At 44.8% G+C, this 17,593-nt stretch overlaps 1 protein-coding gene across 1 annotated transcript in view; it reads left to right on the top strand.

Annotated features, from left to right (window-relative positions):
* Positions 1 to 310: 310 nt before the first annotated feature.
* Positions 311 to 17,593, top strand: part of SLC7A8 (solute carrier family 7 member 8) — a 52,898-nt gene continuing 35,615 nt past the window's right edge. Inside the window, exons 1-4 of the mRNA XM_019968339.2 lie at positions 311 to 798; positions 1,212 to 1,395; positions 15,640 to 15,844; positions 16,815 to 16,966. Coding sequence (XP_019823898.2) covers positions 1,254 to 1,395; positions 15,640 to 15,844; positions 16,815 to 16,966 — 499 coding nt within the window. The 5' untranslated portion in view covers positions 311 to 798; positions 1,212 to 1,253. The remainder of the gene's footprint in view (positions 799 to 1,211; positions 1,396 to 15,639; positions 15,845 to 16,814; positions 16,967 to 17,593) is intronic.

Below are 17,593 nucleotides of genomic sequence, written 5' to 3' on the forward strand. Positions count from 1 at the left end.
TCACAATTATACTAAATGAACTTCTTTTCCATTAGTCTTAATTCTTTCCACTCCCCTTTCCCACCCCCGATTTCCTCCTATTTTCAGATACTTGAAGATAACGTCCCTACTGCCTTCTCTCCTTCAAACCTTCCAGACATAAATATTTTAATACATTCGCCAGTGTATTTCTGATAGCATTGAAGTGTGTGCACAACCGGTCCCTTATTTATAAAGCCCACGTCTGCTGAATGACCTGTAATGCTATACCAGCTCCTGGACTCTCCCGAACAGTCGACCTGGGAGGATTTTACTTCCACTACTTACAAAGAGAAAGATGGAGACAAGGGAGAAGATCGACTAAAGCGAAATCTTTTCATCCATCTTGTCGGTGATCTTTGGGGACTGTGTGCTGCTATTTACATTGAACAGGAGGGAGGAGACGGAGGATGGAGAGCAACGCTGGAGGTGGGAGGCGGAGCTATCCCAGCACTTAAAACCCCTCGCTAAAAGGGAAGCACGTTCGTTTGTGCTAGAGGCACTCTTCTGGAACCACGAGGGATAGTGCGGTCTGTGCCCTGAGGATTGACGGAGATCCGAAGAAGGAAAACAAGGACAAGAAAACAAGCGAGACAGAAGAGGACCTCTGGAGAAAGCGGAAGGCAGGAGACGGGAGGGGGAAGGAACCCACGCCAGGTGGAAACAGGACCCGGAGCAAACCGGTCGGGTCCACTGAAAGAGAAGAAAGTAGCGGAGGATCGCCTTTTTTCCTTTCAGTTAATGAAAACGACTTTTATCCTCATAAAAGGCTAAGGGGAGGTAAAGACAATCTCTGTTTTCTTAGGGGTATAGCTGAGGGAAATCCAGACTACCTCTTTGAAGGTCTGAAATAAGCCACTGCCTGGTACACAGTGCAAAACGGTCCTGCTTTCTGAAGGCTACATCCCTTTCAGGAGAATTCCAGCCAGAGTAGCTGGTGCAGTTCTATTTTTACATTTAAATGTCTGTGTCTCCCCCCTCCCCCGCCCCCATTTTAACAACACTTTCCTTGTTTGTAAGCACGAGTGACAAGAAAGTGTCAAGACGGAATAGGTATATTTGGATCGTTCGCTTTTATCTGCCTGGGTCTTTTATTTTTTTTAAAGAGGGTAGGAGTGGTCCTTATCACGGAAAAGGACGTTTCCAATTGAAAGGCTCTCTCTCTAAATATATTTACACCCATATGCATTTAGAAAGAGAGATCCCTTTCGGAGGTTGAAATCCTGTTGAGAAACATGGAAAAAGGAACCAGGCACCGGAACAACACTGAAAAGAACCACCCAGGTGGGAGCGAGTCGCAGGAGGCTGATTCTGGAGGGGGCGGAGTGGCCCTGAAGAAAGAGATTGGATTGGTCAGTGGTTGTGCTATCATCGTAGGTGAGTCCAATTCCTTTTCCCACCGACCATTCCTCCCTGTCTGGTGGTCCTTTTGTAGAACCTTAATCCCTCAGTCCCCCAGCCCCGCAAAGCACTGTTTCTGTGTCCTGCTCCCTTAGAAAAGGGTTGTCTTTGACCTGTGCTTTCGCCTGCACAAACGGATTAAGTTTGAGACGTATAGGAAGAGTTGTATATCATACATCTCTTCCCCCAAACCAGTCAGTTCTGTCCAGTGTTTGGGGAATGGAGCACTTAAGGGACACACTCCTGGCTGATGGTCAGTGTTGCCTGCAAGCTTGTTGAAAATATAGGTCTCTGGACTCTACACTGGAAGGTTGATTCCAGTGATTTAAGGTAGGACTGGGGAACCTAGATTTTTAACAGGCTTTTCTGCAGCCATCTCCTTAACAGGCTGTGGATTGGCTTTTGAGACATATTTAGGAGCTATTTGGTTTTACTTTATATGAGACTGTGGGTCTAGGGGGTGTGTAATAAAAATAGCCACAACAGCAGTATAAGGATGCCTTGCCTTTCTCTAGCTTTCCCATCTTATCCAGCACTTTCTCTTGTGAAGTAGATGTGACAGGGCTGTTATTCCCATTTCATGGTGAGGAAATAAATTATGGAAGAAAAGAAGTGACAGATTGTACCTTTCTGTAATTGTGTAGTTGGCAGCTTCTCTCATTGCTTAGTGGAGTTGTGTAATATCCATGTCTCTTACCTCATGGAAGACCCTATGAGGTTCTGAAGGGAAACGGGAGTAATTAGAATGGGGAGTCCGGCTGAAGGCTTTGAAACTGGGGAGCATCAGTGTCCCCGAGAGAGCCAGTGCAGGCCACTCCAACCCTGTAACTGCACTCTGCCAGGCAGGGGTCCTAAATATGGCCCTGTCTCTAGACAACACAGTCCTCTTTCCAGACAGCCACTGTAGATGGATGTGCAATGCTTCATTACTGCCTTTACTCCAGAAGGTGAGAGTTTCTTCTGCTGTCTTTGGGAGAGGGCCTTACCTTTTCCCCAGAGAAAGGGGTACCGGACAGTTAGGCCAGATCGGTTTCTGTGCAGACTTCCTATTGAAGGCTTGTAGAAATGGCAACCCACTCCCAGTGTTAATGCCTGGAGAATCCCAGGGATGGGGGAGCCTGGTGGGCTGCCGTCTGTGGGGGTCGCACAGAGTCGGACACAACTGAAGTGACTTAGCAGCAGCAGTGTCCTGATGCCCACAGACCAGTTTCTCTGGATAACCCCATGGTCCTCATGGTAGCACAGAAGCATTTTGGCAACTAGGCAATGCTGACATTGGAGAACACCCTTGAAATCAAATAATATCAGTACAGTATTCAGATAATCCTCTTCACCTCTGCACCCAGGCTTCAGTGTTATCTCCACTCAGCTTTCAAAGTGGAATGCTGCTGTATCTAATTGACTCTGGTAGGTTTCCAGGCATCTACAGTTACAAGTAAGGTAATGTTATTTTAAAATATTATAGTCAGGATTTTAATCTCTCATTACCTTTTCTCTATCTCACCTTTATTGCAACTGCTCTAAAAAATGAGATCAGCAAAGTACTCAATATGTACAGCACATGCCAATTTAAGGTCTATAAATAGCCCAGAGCTATTACCTCTTTCACAGTTTGACTGAGAGGATTAAGTATTTTCCTTCCTTTGGGAAGATTCTGATTCATACACAGATGTTTACACCGACACACACTCGAGCACAATCAGACCTCCTTCCTGCCTTCAAAACCAACCTCCTTCAAAGGTTGAGGATATTTTCCTATATAATGAGCTTTTTTTTGTTTCTTTCTTTAGCATTTTTCTAAGACTGTGAAGAAATGGGAGTGTCCAGGTGTAAGAGCTATGGCTTTTAGTTGGGTAAATGCTACTAATGATTTGTCCACAACCTCATGGATAGCACTTCAGTGTAAGAGTAGTCCCAGTGCTCCTATTGGTATTGTAGCAAGAAGAGTAATAACTCTGGTATTCTATGGTGAAAAGAGGCCCCAAATATGTGATTTCAGAGAAATCAGGATATTATTCCAAAGTGCAAGAATCCTTGTAGAGTTAATAGTCATGATTGTATCTCCAATTAAGCTGAGACACACATTTCCCCTTTAGGGTGTTGTGGGGGCAAAATCCTTTCCACTTCCCCTGCTGTGTGGCTGTTGATTTACAAATGTGCTGAGTAGCTGCCCTGTCCTCTAGAGGGGTTTCCGAGTAGATGACAGTGATTCAGGTTTTTTCAAGACCAAATGCAAAAATAGAAACGGCATTCTGCACATGAAATTCAGTGATCTAGTGTTCAGTATCAACACTGTGGAAGAAAGAATTCGAAGGTACAGAGAGAAAGGAAATTTCCTAAGTGAGTTAGATCACGAGGTATGGAAAAATAGCAACTGCCCCAAATTGATCTCATATCTAGTTAACTTAGGGATAAGTTAAACTATGTTTCATAAAAGGTTGTAAAAGTTTCATTCACCATCAGCATCGATGATTTAAAATAGGAATATCATAAGGACTTCCCTGGTGGTCCAGCGGTTAAGAATCCGGCTGCCAATGTGGGGGTTACGGGTTCGATCCCTGGTCTGAGAAGATTCCATATACCTCAGGGCAGCTAAGCCCGTGAGCCACAACTACTGAAGCCTGAGCACTGCAACAAGAGAGACCACAGGAATGAGAAGCCCGCGCATCACGTGGAAGAGTGGCTTCCACTCACCACAGCTAGAGCATGCCCATTCATAGCAACAAAGACCCAGTCCAGCCATAAAGAAATAAATAACACTTTTAAAATAGGAATAACAAGATGGTCGGTGTTACAGAAATATAAAATGAACCAATAGAAGATGCTTGCTCTAGAATCATTTATAATCTGATCGGAGAGATAAGTTTTATATGCATTAGACAAAGAACGTTGGAAATTTATGATACAGTTGAGTTACTTAAGGAGGAAAAAGTTAGGTGAATGGTGAGAAGCACAAAGAAAGAGAAGTTCTTGCTGAGAACTAGATTAAGAAGCCTCTTGAAGGACATGGAGAAAGATGGAATAGAGAAGATAATTCTGGGAGATTTGGTAGGTAGAAGGACAACAACTAAACTGTTATTTCCTTGAGCAAAAAAATGTGTCGTATATGTCTCTGAATCTTTAGTGCTTAGCAGAGTCCCTGACTTGAAATAGTTACTCAAATGATTGTTGAATTTAATTGACCGTTTGACAAAAATGTGAAGACAATAGGAATAAAGTGTTTTTTTGAATGGCTGTTGGGAACCTAACTTGAAAATCTTTTAAGCTAGGAATAGTTTCATCAACTTGGAAATGAGGTTGTCCAGTTTTAATTTTTAAACTTCACCTTTGCCCTAATTTAACCAGGCTATTGCTCGCCACATATTTGGCCAAAGAAACCTGTTGGTAATAGGTGAACTTAGATTTCTCCTTGAATGTGGACCCCCCCTCAAAATCTAAAGAAAGTATGAAGGAGCCACAAAATTCATTAATTAATGCTATCAAAGCTACTGTTATTATTAAAAATTTATTATATGCCAGACACTTGTCCAATTGTCAAACATATATTCTTTTTTTTTTTTTTTGAGTATGTATTTATCTGGATGCACCAGGTCTTAGTTGCAGCATGTGGAATCTGGTTCCCTGGACAGGAATTGAACCTGCACCCCTGCATTGGGAGCATGAAGTTTTAGCCACTGGACCACCAGGGAAGTCCCACATTGTCTTATTTATCCTTCACAATAATCCCATATGGTAGGCACTTCTTAGCCCTTCCTCCACATAAGGAAATAGAGGCTCAGAGAGACAAGAAACTTGGTGAGGGTCACACAGCTGAAAAGTATTAAAGATTCAGACCTACAGCTTGTCTAAATCCTAAATCAAACTCACAAGCATTATTCTCTACTCTCAATTGTCATGTCCTAAAAGAGGTGTTTGCCTTCAGATCCTGTGCAGAGGTCCTTATTTGTTTTTATAGACGAAGCACTCAGTGTTGTGTTCCCTGCAAGGAAGTGTCCCAATGTAAACAAGATCTGAGCAATCAGTTGAGAGTAGAAGAAGTACCAGTACAGCTGCAGGAAGACTTGGTGGGGGGGTTGGAGCCTGAGGTGTGCTGGCTCCATTACTGCAGGATGTGGTCAGCACAGACCGCGCTTCCATCGACTCTCCCACAAGCTCACTCTTCCTCTCTGGACCGGCATTCTCTACTGGAAAAACCAGAGCTTTACATAAACTCTTTATATATATTCCCTTATTTAATCCTGACCACAATTCTGTGGAAATAGATATTATAACTCTGTTTTAAACATGGGGAAATGGAGTCACAGATCCTGGAGGACTGACTGCCGAGATCTTCTGACTCCAGAGTCAAAGCTCAGCCATTCCCTGTTTCCAGTCGGTAACCAAGGGAGGAGGGAGGAAGGTTGGTGTGTCTTGTGTGGTGGGGGAGTGGGCCATGCAGGACCATAGTCCTGACACTGCAGTTGGGAAAGGACATGGGTATCTGATACTGGAAAAGTTGGGGGAAAGCTTTTTTTAAAGGCTGTTTATCAACAAAGAAGCATACTATAGGTATAACCATGCTGAAATGGCACTGGGCTGATTTGGAAATATTTCAGGTCCAAAAGATTTTCAGACCCATGTATTTTTACACCATTTTAGAAGATGTTACGTTTTAGTCTCTGATTTAATGTATTAGCTTTCTAATCCCCTAAATGTCTATTGGATATTAACCACAGGGCTGGAGTGTGAAAATTCTTCTCAAATTTGTACTTCAGGTTTTTTTTTTCAACATGAGAGGGATTAGGATTTTGTTCATTCAGGAGGAAAACATGTTTGAAACTCTCATTGTTCTCAAAGAAAACTTTGAGACAGAAGCCAAGTAGGATACTTTTCAAAACAAACACATCTTGGTAAACAGAGAGAGGTTATACTTAGTGGTGTAATAATAATAAGTAGCTACCATTTACTGAGCACGACCACATACCAGATCAGTGCTTTATGAATATTCTCATCTAAGTCCATGAAATAAGTACTGTTAAGGAAAGGGTAGAATTGAATGAATGAATAACTGGCAGTGGCAGAGCCGGGATTCTCACTCAAGTCGTTGAACTCTGAAGCCGCTGGGCTTAATCAAAATGTCCCACAGGGTGGCTGGAACCAGGGATCCTGTTGCTTCCTACCTCCAGGAACCAGGGAGCTCAAGGAATAATCTAGTTGAGGCAGGGCTGCTGGCAGGGCTACAATATGCTCTCTCAAAGAGCAGAGTTATGCAGAATAAATGACTAGCAGGAGACACTTAGGGTACGGGAAAGAAAATAGAAACCCAGCAGGTAAAAAAGATGTCCAAAGAAACAGAATCAAAAAACCCATTCTATTTAGAAAAGCAACAACAACAAAAACACCCTGTACCCAGATCAGATGACCTTCTCAGAGAGGCCAGCACCACATATACACACCACTTTTTCTGAATTAAATTGGCTTATTGAAGTGGCATGGCGGTATGGGCATCCTGGGTGAGACTTTCAAGTTGCCCAGATACCAGGGTTTTCTGCTCTCCTCTGCTGGTTAATCCAGCAGCAGAGCTGCCTACCGAGAAGGCCTTAGGAATGTCTGTTGTTGCTCTTGTTGTTTGTTATTTTTTATTTGTTTATTTTTGGCTGCACTAGGTCTTCATTGCTGCCTGCTGACTTTCTCTAGTTGCAGTGAGTGAGACCTTCCCATTGCAGTGGTTTCTCTTGTTGCAGAACATGGGCTCTAGAACATGAGGGTTTCAGTAGCTGTGGTGTATGCACTTAGTTGCATGTGGAATCTTCCCAGGCCAGGGATTGAACCTGTGTCTCCTGCTTTAGCAGGCGGATTCTTAAACGCTGGGCCACCAGGGAAGTCCTTGTTTGGTTATTATTGTTTGGAGATGCTGCTGCTGCTAAGTCGCTTCAGTCGTGTCCGACTCTGTGCGACCCCATAGACAACAGCCCACCAGGCTCCCCTGTCCCTGGGAGGTATCACCCCTCCAGGTGAGAGGGTATCAAAAAAACAGGAATGAGCAAATAACCCCAAGAATATATCCTGAACTATCCAAAACAACCAAAAGGAGTTCATCCCTTCTAATTTTTAACTCCCAGCTGAGAGAGTGCAGAGCAAGAAAGACCATGCCTTGTTCCCCTCCCAGAACATGTCTGCAAAGGAGGCCCCCTGGGCTCTTCTCCCTGGAAATCTGTAAATGACAAAGTGCAGGCTGCTCCCTGGCACAGGTGTGGAGGCTCCTGGTCACAGGATTCTGATCATCCTATATTTGAACATTTAACAAATACTCATTCAGCATTATATGCTAGGCTTTGTGCTAAGCACTGGTGAATTTTATTTCTAAGAAGCCAAATTGTGCCTCAAGTCTATTTTAAGTTGTTATATTTATAGAATGAATGAAGTCTGAGCTGAAAAACTTAATCAGTCACATCTCATCCCTCATCCATTGTCACGGTCTCAACTCTTCACATTGGTTTCCTCCCTGCGGTTATATCTTCAGCATTACCATTGACGTCACTCCTGGGGAGAGGGTTTCATAATGCGCCTTGAGATGTTCTGGGCAACCTCACACTGAGCAGCATATTGTGAAGGCCGATTACCCAGGGGGTGCTGCAGAATTGTTAGTGTACTTTTCTCACTATGTATAGACTTTCAAGGTGCCTGTACGTCTGTGAGATTCATAAATGCTTTAGCAGCCTCTTTAGAGTACAATTCTGCATAGCGTGTTTAATCAGCAGCTGATAACAGGCAGGTCAGGTTGTCTAGGGATAAGGAGACATTTGCAAGTGGGTCCTGATGCTGGGAGTAGAAAGCATATGATGAATTTTCCCATGATTTGTATCATGTTGTGGACAGGGAGGAACCATTGTTGATATCAGAAAAGGAAGGGCTTTGGAGATAGTCTTGGGTTTGTAAACTGCTTTCCTATTTACAAGCTTTGTAACCTGGAACAAGTTCATTGGCAATAAAATAGAAATTTCTTGTGAAATATTAAACTGGCCGGTATCCAGCAGTTTATATTCAATAAATATTAGTTTCTTTCTCTCCTAAGCTCATCCTCTACCACCCCCACTTCCTTTATCCCCCCACCCCCACCCCCACACTCATTCATTTTGGTTCAAAAACAGATTAGATTGATCGGGTGATGGGAAGAACTGGCCAATTCAGCCCAAGTCTGACCTGTTTATCAAGTAGACAGTGTTTTTCCTTTTCTCTGTTGACTCGAGTCTGCTTACTCATCAGCTTCTTGTGCTTCCCTCTTCTAGGAAGCTTTTACTGAGCAGCCCCACAAGTGATGTTGTCCATCCCTAATATCTTGTCATGTATTGCGATTGCTTTCATGCAACTTCTCTCCCTGGTGGTGTCAGTTCTGAGTCCACATGCATCATGTCATCACTTCTCCCCACAATTTGCTGACGACAGGCACTGAGTCTTTCTCATTTTCATATCCTCATGTATTCAGCCTGGCCTGGGTAAGTGCATAGAAAGTATTTTTTGAATAATAGCAGCCAGTCTAAGCCAAACCGTCCATTAGAGATCTGTCTCCCAACAATGTGAATCTGCTTTCTCTTAGCTGCCTGTGGGATCTTAGCTCTCCAGCTAGGGATTGAACTTGTGCCCTCTGCAGTGGAAACACAGAGTCTTAACCACTGGACCACCCTGAATATGCTTAACAAACTGAACTTACTGAACTGTACACTTAAAAATGGTTAAGGTGGTAAATTTAGTGTTGCATTTGAAAAAGAAGCCTTAGCTTAAAAATGAGTTATTCCCATAAACAATAAATTTTTACATTTAGCAAAAAACAAGCAAAACACAAAACATGCTAAATCTCCTCTAAGTTCAAATTTGAAAAAGACTTTAGAAATTAACATCGAGGCTTACCTCAGCCTCAGCACTATTACATTTTGGGCTAGATATTTTGTTGTTTTGGGGGGCTGTCCCATGCAGTATCACTGGCCTCTATCCACTAGATTCCAGTAGCACCCCCTCACCAGCTGTGACAACCAACAATGTCTCCAGACACTGTCAGTTGTCCCTTGAAGGTGGGGAGATGGTGCAAAATTGTCCCTGGATGAGAACCACTGAGGTAGACAAAGCCTCTCACTGTTGGTGCCTGGTTTCCCAATCAGACAGGGAGACGCTGGACACCTGCTGTGAATCCTTAATGGGCACTTTTGAGGGTTCAGCAGACTTAGCCCCTCAGGCCAGGATGCCTGTCTTTCAGTGACTGGTGGGTGGTGGTTGGCTCCATCTATTATATTAAAAATCCATGTGTGAACTAGTGCTTCCCAATTACGTTTTAGAGCAAGAATGTACAGAGTGGGTGCTCAATAAATACTTTTTGAGATGCAATTACCTGTTGGCCGCCCACCTGAAGCATCTAAAAATTATACCTAGACAAGTAAACAGATACTCAGAGAATGTTCTTCATGGACCTGGCCCTGCAGTGCTATTTCAGAGCTAAACTTCCAAGACGAGACCATTATTGGTGTCTTCTAGAGACTGTCTCTACCCCTACTATTGCAAATCCTAGCAACTCCTTATATTTGTGATCATTAAGCAGATTATAAAGTGCTTCCACACATGTATGTTTACCTTTGATCCCCACCACAACCTTGTGAGGTAGGCAAGGCAGAAGCAAGTATTCAGCAGGTGTAGGGATGCTAAGAAAAATTCAGGCCACTCAGCTTGTGAGTGGCAAAGCAAGGACTCAGTGGCTCCTTTGACTCTTAAGTCTAGCACCCATTTCATTCTTCAGCAAGGAATCTAAACCAGCAGAGTCCTTAAAGCTCCTTCCACATCTCTGTTCCACAAGAGACGGCAACCCCACAGGGTGTGTTTTGGAGCCCTGACCTGCCATCACCCTGAGGTGGCTATTTGTATAGTCCTGATGGAAAGTGGAGACAGGACGAGAGGCATGGTGAGCTTTCAGGCTTGCTGTGAGGATCAAAGCCTGGCCTCAATGTGCCGACCCCACTTCCATGCTGTTCTCGCAGTGCTGAAAATCCTAAGACCCTTCCAACCATTTTGTGTGAGAAGTACAAAGAAGGTTCACCCTGGCTTTATCTGGACATCATGGAAATGGACAGAACCTCCAAGGTCCAGGAGAAGCCCTGGCTAGATTCCAAGACCAGCATGAGTCAGTAGGGAAGGCCAAAGCCTTTCAGATCTGAGGATCTGTTGAGCAGTAGAAATCTGTAATTCCATGCCCTAGGACATTCTGTAATGGCTGCAGCATTCTAGCGTGGACAGGCCTGGAAGTGAGTAAGGCCTTAATAGGAATCACATGGGTATTGGCCCACAGGTGGAAGTCAGCAATTGTTCATGGCCAATGTGGATTTTCTCAATTCCAGCAGTTTTTCTAGTGATGACTTGCCCACTGATACAACTTGGCCCCTTCTTAATGGAGTGGTTCACTTGGCTTTTCTTTGACAGAATAAGCCAAGCTGGACTTCATTGTCCAGGCATCCTAGGGCCCATTTTTTACTAGAGAAGATCTATGTGATAAGATGGTTATTTCCCTAATTGGGGTCGATGAAAGAGAGGATTGAAAACCCAACCAACCTCCAGTACCTTGGCTCTACCAGACGGTTGGGCATCTTATTCTCGAGTGGTTTTGTAGATGATGAGTCTAAGAGTAAAACAATGGAGAAAAAAAATTCCTGCTGTAATCAACTTTCTTCCAACTTCTCATCAAGAAATGTTCATAGTCAAAGGCAGAAAAGCCCTTCCCCAGTTCTCCTTTTTCAAAGCCATTCCAGAAAAGCCTCTCTTGGACAGTGTAAAAGCCCTGCTCTTGGACAGTGTAAAAGTTAAGGTATGTGTTGTGTAATTTCTCGAGGAGAGGCAGCTCAGAGTAGGAGGAACCTCTGGGCCAGGAGTCCAAGAACATGGCCTCTCATCCAGGCCTTGCTACCTAATGCAGTATGTGACTTTGATCACGGCTCTTCGCCTCTCTGAGCCTCAGTCTTCACAAAGGTAAATAGGGATGAGAGTGCCTGACCTATGCACCCAAGAAAGTAGTTGTGAGAATCAAGTAAGGTAATGGGCATGAATCTTTTGTAACTCATCGCTGAAGGTGGTATTGCAATAGGAGGAAAGAATCAGATCTGTGTTCCAGCTCTTGAACAAACAACTTCTGTGAACCTTTCTCATTGTCTGTAGGGTGGAGCATGTAAAACTAACAATTTTCAGGGAAAACCTTGAGGCTATGACGGTGACTGCTAATTTACCCTGTGATTTAGGCAAATAACCACCTCTCTGCATCTTAGGTTCTTCATCTGTAAAATGGGGAAAATAATACCTCCTTCATTTTCTCCATTTGGAAAAATGAGAGTAATGGTTGCCCTAGTTTCTTTCCCTATAAAGTAGAGATGGTAATACTAGCCAGTCTACTCTCAGCAGTGGAATAAGTGGGTTGCTTTACTTATTTGCCTACAATACACACTTGACATATTTCACAGGTTTTTGAGGTTCCAGATAAACAGGTGTATTAAACTGCTCCGTGGAGGTAAGTTGTAGATTGACATCAAACATTATTTATTCGATAAATACTTATAGAGTGTTTATTAATACTTTGTGACATTTCACAGGTAAACAACACAGTTTCTGCTCTCGTGGAGCTTACAGTCTATTGAGGGAGATATATACTAATCAAATAATTACACTAAGATTGTATATAAAAGGCATGGCTTTTAAGTAAATGTAGTGTCGGTATTCTTTCGGCTCCAGTACATAGCTGTGCTCTAAGTGACATTCCTCTTCCTGTAGTCGTTCCAGAGGCTGCTAAGGAAGAGGAGACATCTGATTCTGATTTTCTAGGTAGTGGCTTCCTAGAATCAGAGCGAGACGTTCCTGTCCTTCCCATCCCCCAGTTCTCAGTTTTGGTTAACATAATTCAATTTTTTTCCCCCACTTATTATTTATTTTTAAAAATTTTACTTTTCACTGTGCTGGGTCTTCGTTGCTGCATGGGCTCTTCTTTAGTGAGGCATGGGCTCTAGGGCACGTGGGCTTCAATAGTTTCAGCATGTGGACTCAGTAGTTGTGGCTCCTGGGCTCTGGAGCACAGGCTTGATAATTGTGGTGCACGGGCTTAGAGGCATGTGGGATCTTCCTGGATCAGAGATCGAACCCGTGTCTCCTTCATTGGCAAGTGTATTCTTTTACCACTGGGCCACTAGGGAAGCCCCCCAAATTTTTTGGCCATACTGTGAGACATTTGGCATTTTAGTTCCCCAACCAGGGATCACGGAGAAGGCACTGGCGGCCCACTCCAGTACTCTTGCCTGGGAAATCTGATGGACGGAGGAGCCTGGTAGGCTGCAGTCCATGGGGTCTCGAAGAGTCAGATACGACTGAACGGCTTCACTTTCACTATTCACTTTCACGCACTGGAGAAGGAAATGGCAACCTACTCCGGTATTCTTGCCTGGAGAATCCCAGGGACGGGAGCCTGGTGGGCTGCTGTCTATGGGGTCGCACAGAGTCGGACACAACTGACGCGACTTAGCAGCAGCAACCAGGGATCAAACCCATACCCCCTGCTGTGGAAGCATGGAGTCTTAACCACTGGACAGCCAAGAAAGTCTTTATTTTTTTTTTCTCCCACTTTTATCTTTGTCATTTTAATTTGGTCAAAATCAAGATGGTTGACGGGGAGAACTCTTGTCCCAGTGCCAAGCCTCACCATCTGCTATACAGCTCCATGGAAGGACACATTATCCAAGAATCAGTGGAGACAGGAAGTGGTCAGACACCCAGAAAGGGCTGTTGGTCTTGGCCCGCCCACCCTCCACCTGGGATGACAGGGTGGGGCACGTGCTCTGGAAATGTCAGAGCAAAACAGGAGAACCAAATGTTCACTCATCTCCACCGGGGTGTTTTCTAACACCCCTGAAGTAGAACTTGAACATTCTTCATTACTGAGAAAATGAGATCTTTTCAGTAACATCCACAGCCTTTTCCTGGTGCTGAGAAATTCCTGACTATCGCCCCACGACCCCTTTCGGCATCTTAAAAACCAGAGTCAAACCCTGTTTTTGTCCCATACTGATTACTTTTTCAAGTCTTTGAGCTAGTTTTATAACCTTCTATTGCTCTCTTCTTGGCTGGCTTTAAAACGCCCTACAGATGACTGTTCTGATAAATTCCTGCCAGGCAAGGAGTTTAGTGTTACTTTTAGCACTATCAGCAACCCCATCTCACGTTCACTGTGGCAGGTGAAGGGTCGTTTGACGATGACTGTCCTAGGATGCTACCAGGAGGCCCTTTAGTCTCTGCTGACCCAGCATTCATGCACAGCACACATGGGAGATGAGTTGAGAAGGGGGTTGAGAGGTAGCTTCTCATTCCAAGCCTCGAACTTAAAAAAAAAAAAAACCAAAAAAGGAAAAGCCTTTAAGAACTGGGGGCACCCAGGATTTCATTTTTCTGTATCTCTTTGCCTGATGTTTAGATCACAAATTTAAACATGAGGGATTGTTTCTTCTTTTAGCTTCACTTCTCTGTGTAGCCCTGTTCTGTTGGAATGGCTTAACACTAGGAGAAAAAAGGCCTGTTTGAGTCATAAATGTGCCATCTTTGCGTTTCAATCTAGCTGTGTCCCTAGGCTCTCCAGTTTGGTATTTCAGTCTCCCTGCTTGTAGCTGCTCCTAGGCTCCTCCGGGCCCCTCCCCTGTCTCGTTACTCATCTCAAGGAGCAGTTCTTTAGTCTGAAAAGGGGCAGCATATTCTACATCCCAAAAGAATGAAATATTACTGCTTTCAGGATGAGAATATTCTCTTCCCCTTTGACTAAAATAACCTGGATGCACAGTCTGGAATTAAAAATTGAATTTTGGTTTAGAAGTGAAAGTTTTCAGGACTGGATTGAGGCTGAGCTGTGATTGAGATCTAAAAGTCAGTTTTTTTAATTTGAGCATAAAATCCCATAGTCTGCATCTCGATCTGTCCAGAACTGGTTCCAGACCACTAAAGAGAGATGGTAGGAATTCAGAACAGTCAAATCCAACTGGCCTCCAGTACTCCAGCTCTGCATTTTGACTTGAATCCATTTAGTGTCTGCTTCTTCCCTCAGGCTGTCATTGGTACAGTGGGGTGGGGCATGAAGAGGAAGAGGGAGCTTTCAAAGCACCTGACCCTTGTACCCTGACCCCTGGAATCGTAAGATATGGACAATGGAGAGCTTGGGAAGAAACGTCCCAGGAGCTGCCCCCACACTCCTGTTCCTCCCTTGTGCACACACACATCCCAGCAGCCAACATTCAGTCCCTGGGGCCAGCCTCACCTGTCGCAAGCAGACTAACCCCTTATACACAGAACCGATGTGGATTAGTGGAAAGAACCCTTGGATTAAGCATCAGGAGACTGACTTCTAGATCCAATTTTACCCATCAGTAGCTGTGGAATTTGGAGAAAGCCACTTAACCCCTCTGTGTCTTAGTCTCTTGGTTTGTGAAATAGGAACACCTGCCCTTTCTCCTCCTGAATTCTGTGAAGTTGTTGTGAGAGGCACATGAAACAGTGGAGGGGAATGACCTTTGGAAGAATATAGAGCTTTGCACATATTGCATCCCGACAAACAACTCCTAAACTACAAGAGCTGTTTTTTTTAGGGTTATTTCATGCTCCTCACCAAGGGTGGGGCTATTGTGTCTGGGGTAGAGGCCAGCCTCCAGGAGTGCTGTCCATACTTGTGGGTCTTGGAAACCCCCAGACACGGGGTATGACCACAGTCTGTCCAAAGGTATTACCCTTCAGCTCATTTTTAAAGCTTTCTAACTGCCCATTTTACAGCTTTTCCTTTTCCAGCCAGCCTTAAGTAAGGCATTTGTCACCAGTCTGGTTAGACTACATTTGGCCCAGTCGGAGCGCCCTGGAAGTTAAATTTGCACTACCATTTACTACTGTGTAGACTTAGGCAATTCACTTTCCTCTGTAAAATGAGAGAAATGATGTCTGACTCCATCGGCTTGTCCTGATGCTTACGTGACGCATATAAAATACCCGACCAGTTCCTGACCTCCATGTCCATTGTCTGCTGGTCTTTCCCCTGCTAAGGAGAATTATTGCTAGATATACCTGCCCGGAGGGGATCTGTGCATCCCAAAGGCATTTTGCCTAAGATCAAAGGTGAGACCGCCTCCACCGTGCCGGGGTCTGCCAACTGTACTGACTCCCTCGTCTCCCCACTACTCTTGATGCCTTTCACAGGGAACATCATCGGCTCTGGAATCTTCGTCTCGCCCAAAGGTGTGCTAGAGAATGCCGGCTCTGTGGGCCTGGCTCTCATCATCTGGATCGTGACAGGCCTTATCACAGTTGTGGGAGCCCTGTGCTATGCTGAGCTCGGGGTCACCATCCCCAAATCTGGAGGTGACTACTCCTATGTCAAGGACATCTTTGGAGGCCTGGCCGGGTAAGAGAATAGTGGGGGGACTAAGTGGTCTGGGAAGCCAAGGCCAGGGCTGTCCAGTGTGCTGAGGAGGGTGCGAGCTTGGGGTTCCTCCATGTCATGGTTGCCAGTTCAGCCTGTGTCCCCTTGATCCCCCTCAGAGTGGCAGAGGAACCGGGCTGTAGTTTTAACCTCTGTTTAGGGTTTTTGTTTGTTCTGTTTTACTGCACCTTGTGGCTTGTGGGATCTCAGTTCCCAGACCAGGGATCGAACCTGGGCCCTTGGCAGTGAAAGTGTGGAGTCCTAACCACTGAACCACCAGGGAATTCCCTTAATCTCTGTTGACCTTAGAGAGCAAGATTGTATGAGTGAGAACAAGTAGAACTGAATGACAACTGTGATTAGAGATGCCCAGGGAAAGCACATCACAAAAACAAAGCCCTTTTATCCTGAAAAATAAGTAGGTGGTGTCCCTGATTTTCTCAGCCCCCACAGCCCAGATACTGAAGAGCTCAATTCTAACCAAGGAGCCCAAGGGTATGGAGGACACTTCTTCAAACTCCACTCAGTGCACCCACTTAATACTCATTCAACTGGCCACACCCTTAGCACACCCCGACTGTGAAGATTCTGGGGTTGCAGATTTTCTTTTCCACCAGTGGCTTCTGGGGGCCAGAGTGGTAGAGAAGAGATGATGAAACGATGAAAGGAGCAGGAGGAGAGAAGGAACACTAAGACGCTGGTTGGAACTAGTTAAACCAATTTACTGTCAGTACAGAGAGCTGGGTGTCTCGTTCAGACAGGGGCTGGGCTCCTCAGCATCCCAGAAAACAACAAGGAAAAGCATCCCTTTAGCCCACCTGCCTCTCTTAACACTGCTCGATGACTTGCCCAGACTTCCCCTGATGGCTTCTGAATCCCTGCCATGCCTGGCGGTGGGGCCGGGGGGTCTTAATTCCTATCTTGGCTCAAGTTCCATCTGGTTCCCCCGCAGGTTCCTGAGGCTGTGGATCGCGGTGCTGGTAATCTACCCCACCAACCAGGCTGTCATCGCCCTCACCTTTTCCAACTACGTGCTGCAGCCGCTCTTCCCCACCTGCTTCCCCCCAGAGTCTGGCCTTCGCCTCCTCGCTGCCCTCTGCTTATGTAAGTACCATCTGGGCCTCGCTGAGGACAGTGTCTTCCTCATGATCTGGTTCTCCATTCTCTCCCTCTTTCTTTCCTCTCCTTTTAGTTATTTTTTTCCTCTTCTCCTTTTATTTATATATTTCTTTATTTTCCTCTGCTCCTTTTGTTTTTATGCCTTGTTACTTTTCAATTTCCAATATGCCTGCTGTGGACAAATGGATTCCACATATAATTGTGTTATGCTAAGTTGCTTCAGTCGTGTCTGACTTTTTACGAGTCCCACCGGGCTCCTCTGTCCATGGCATTTCTCAGGCAAGAATACTGGAGTGAGTGGCCATGCCCTCCTCCAGGGGATCTTCCCAACCCAGGGGTCAAACCCGTGTTTCTTATGTCTCCTGCATTGGCAGGCGGGTTCTTTACCACTGGCACCACCTGGGAAGCCCTCCATATATGATTATTTGTTTTTTTAAAAAGAAGAAAATTAGCTGTTCAGAAGAACTATACTTTTCACTGGCAGGGTTTACTTATATATGAAGCACTTTCATATGTGTTATCTGATCCAAGCCTCACAACAAATCCATAAGGTAAGCTGGGCTAGTGTTACATTTTCCTTGAGCAGAAAAGGAAGTGGAGCCAGGCAAGTGA

The sequence above is a fragment of the Bos indicus genome, chromosome 10 (genome assembly GCF_029378745.1).
Source record: "Bos indicus isolate NIAB-ARS_2022 breed Sahiwal x Tharparkar chromosome 10, NIAB-ARS_B.indTharparkar_mat_pri_1.0, whole genome shotgun sequence".
Taxonomy (NCBI): Eukaryota; Metazoa; Chordata; class Mammalia; order Artiodactyla; family Bovidae; genus Bos; species Bos indicus.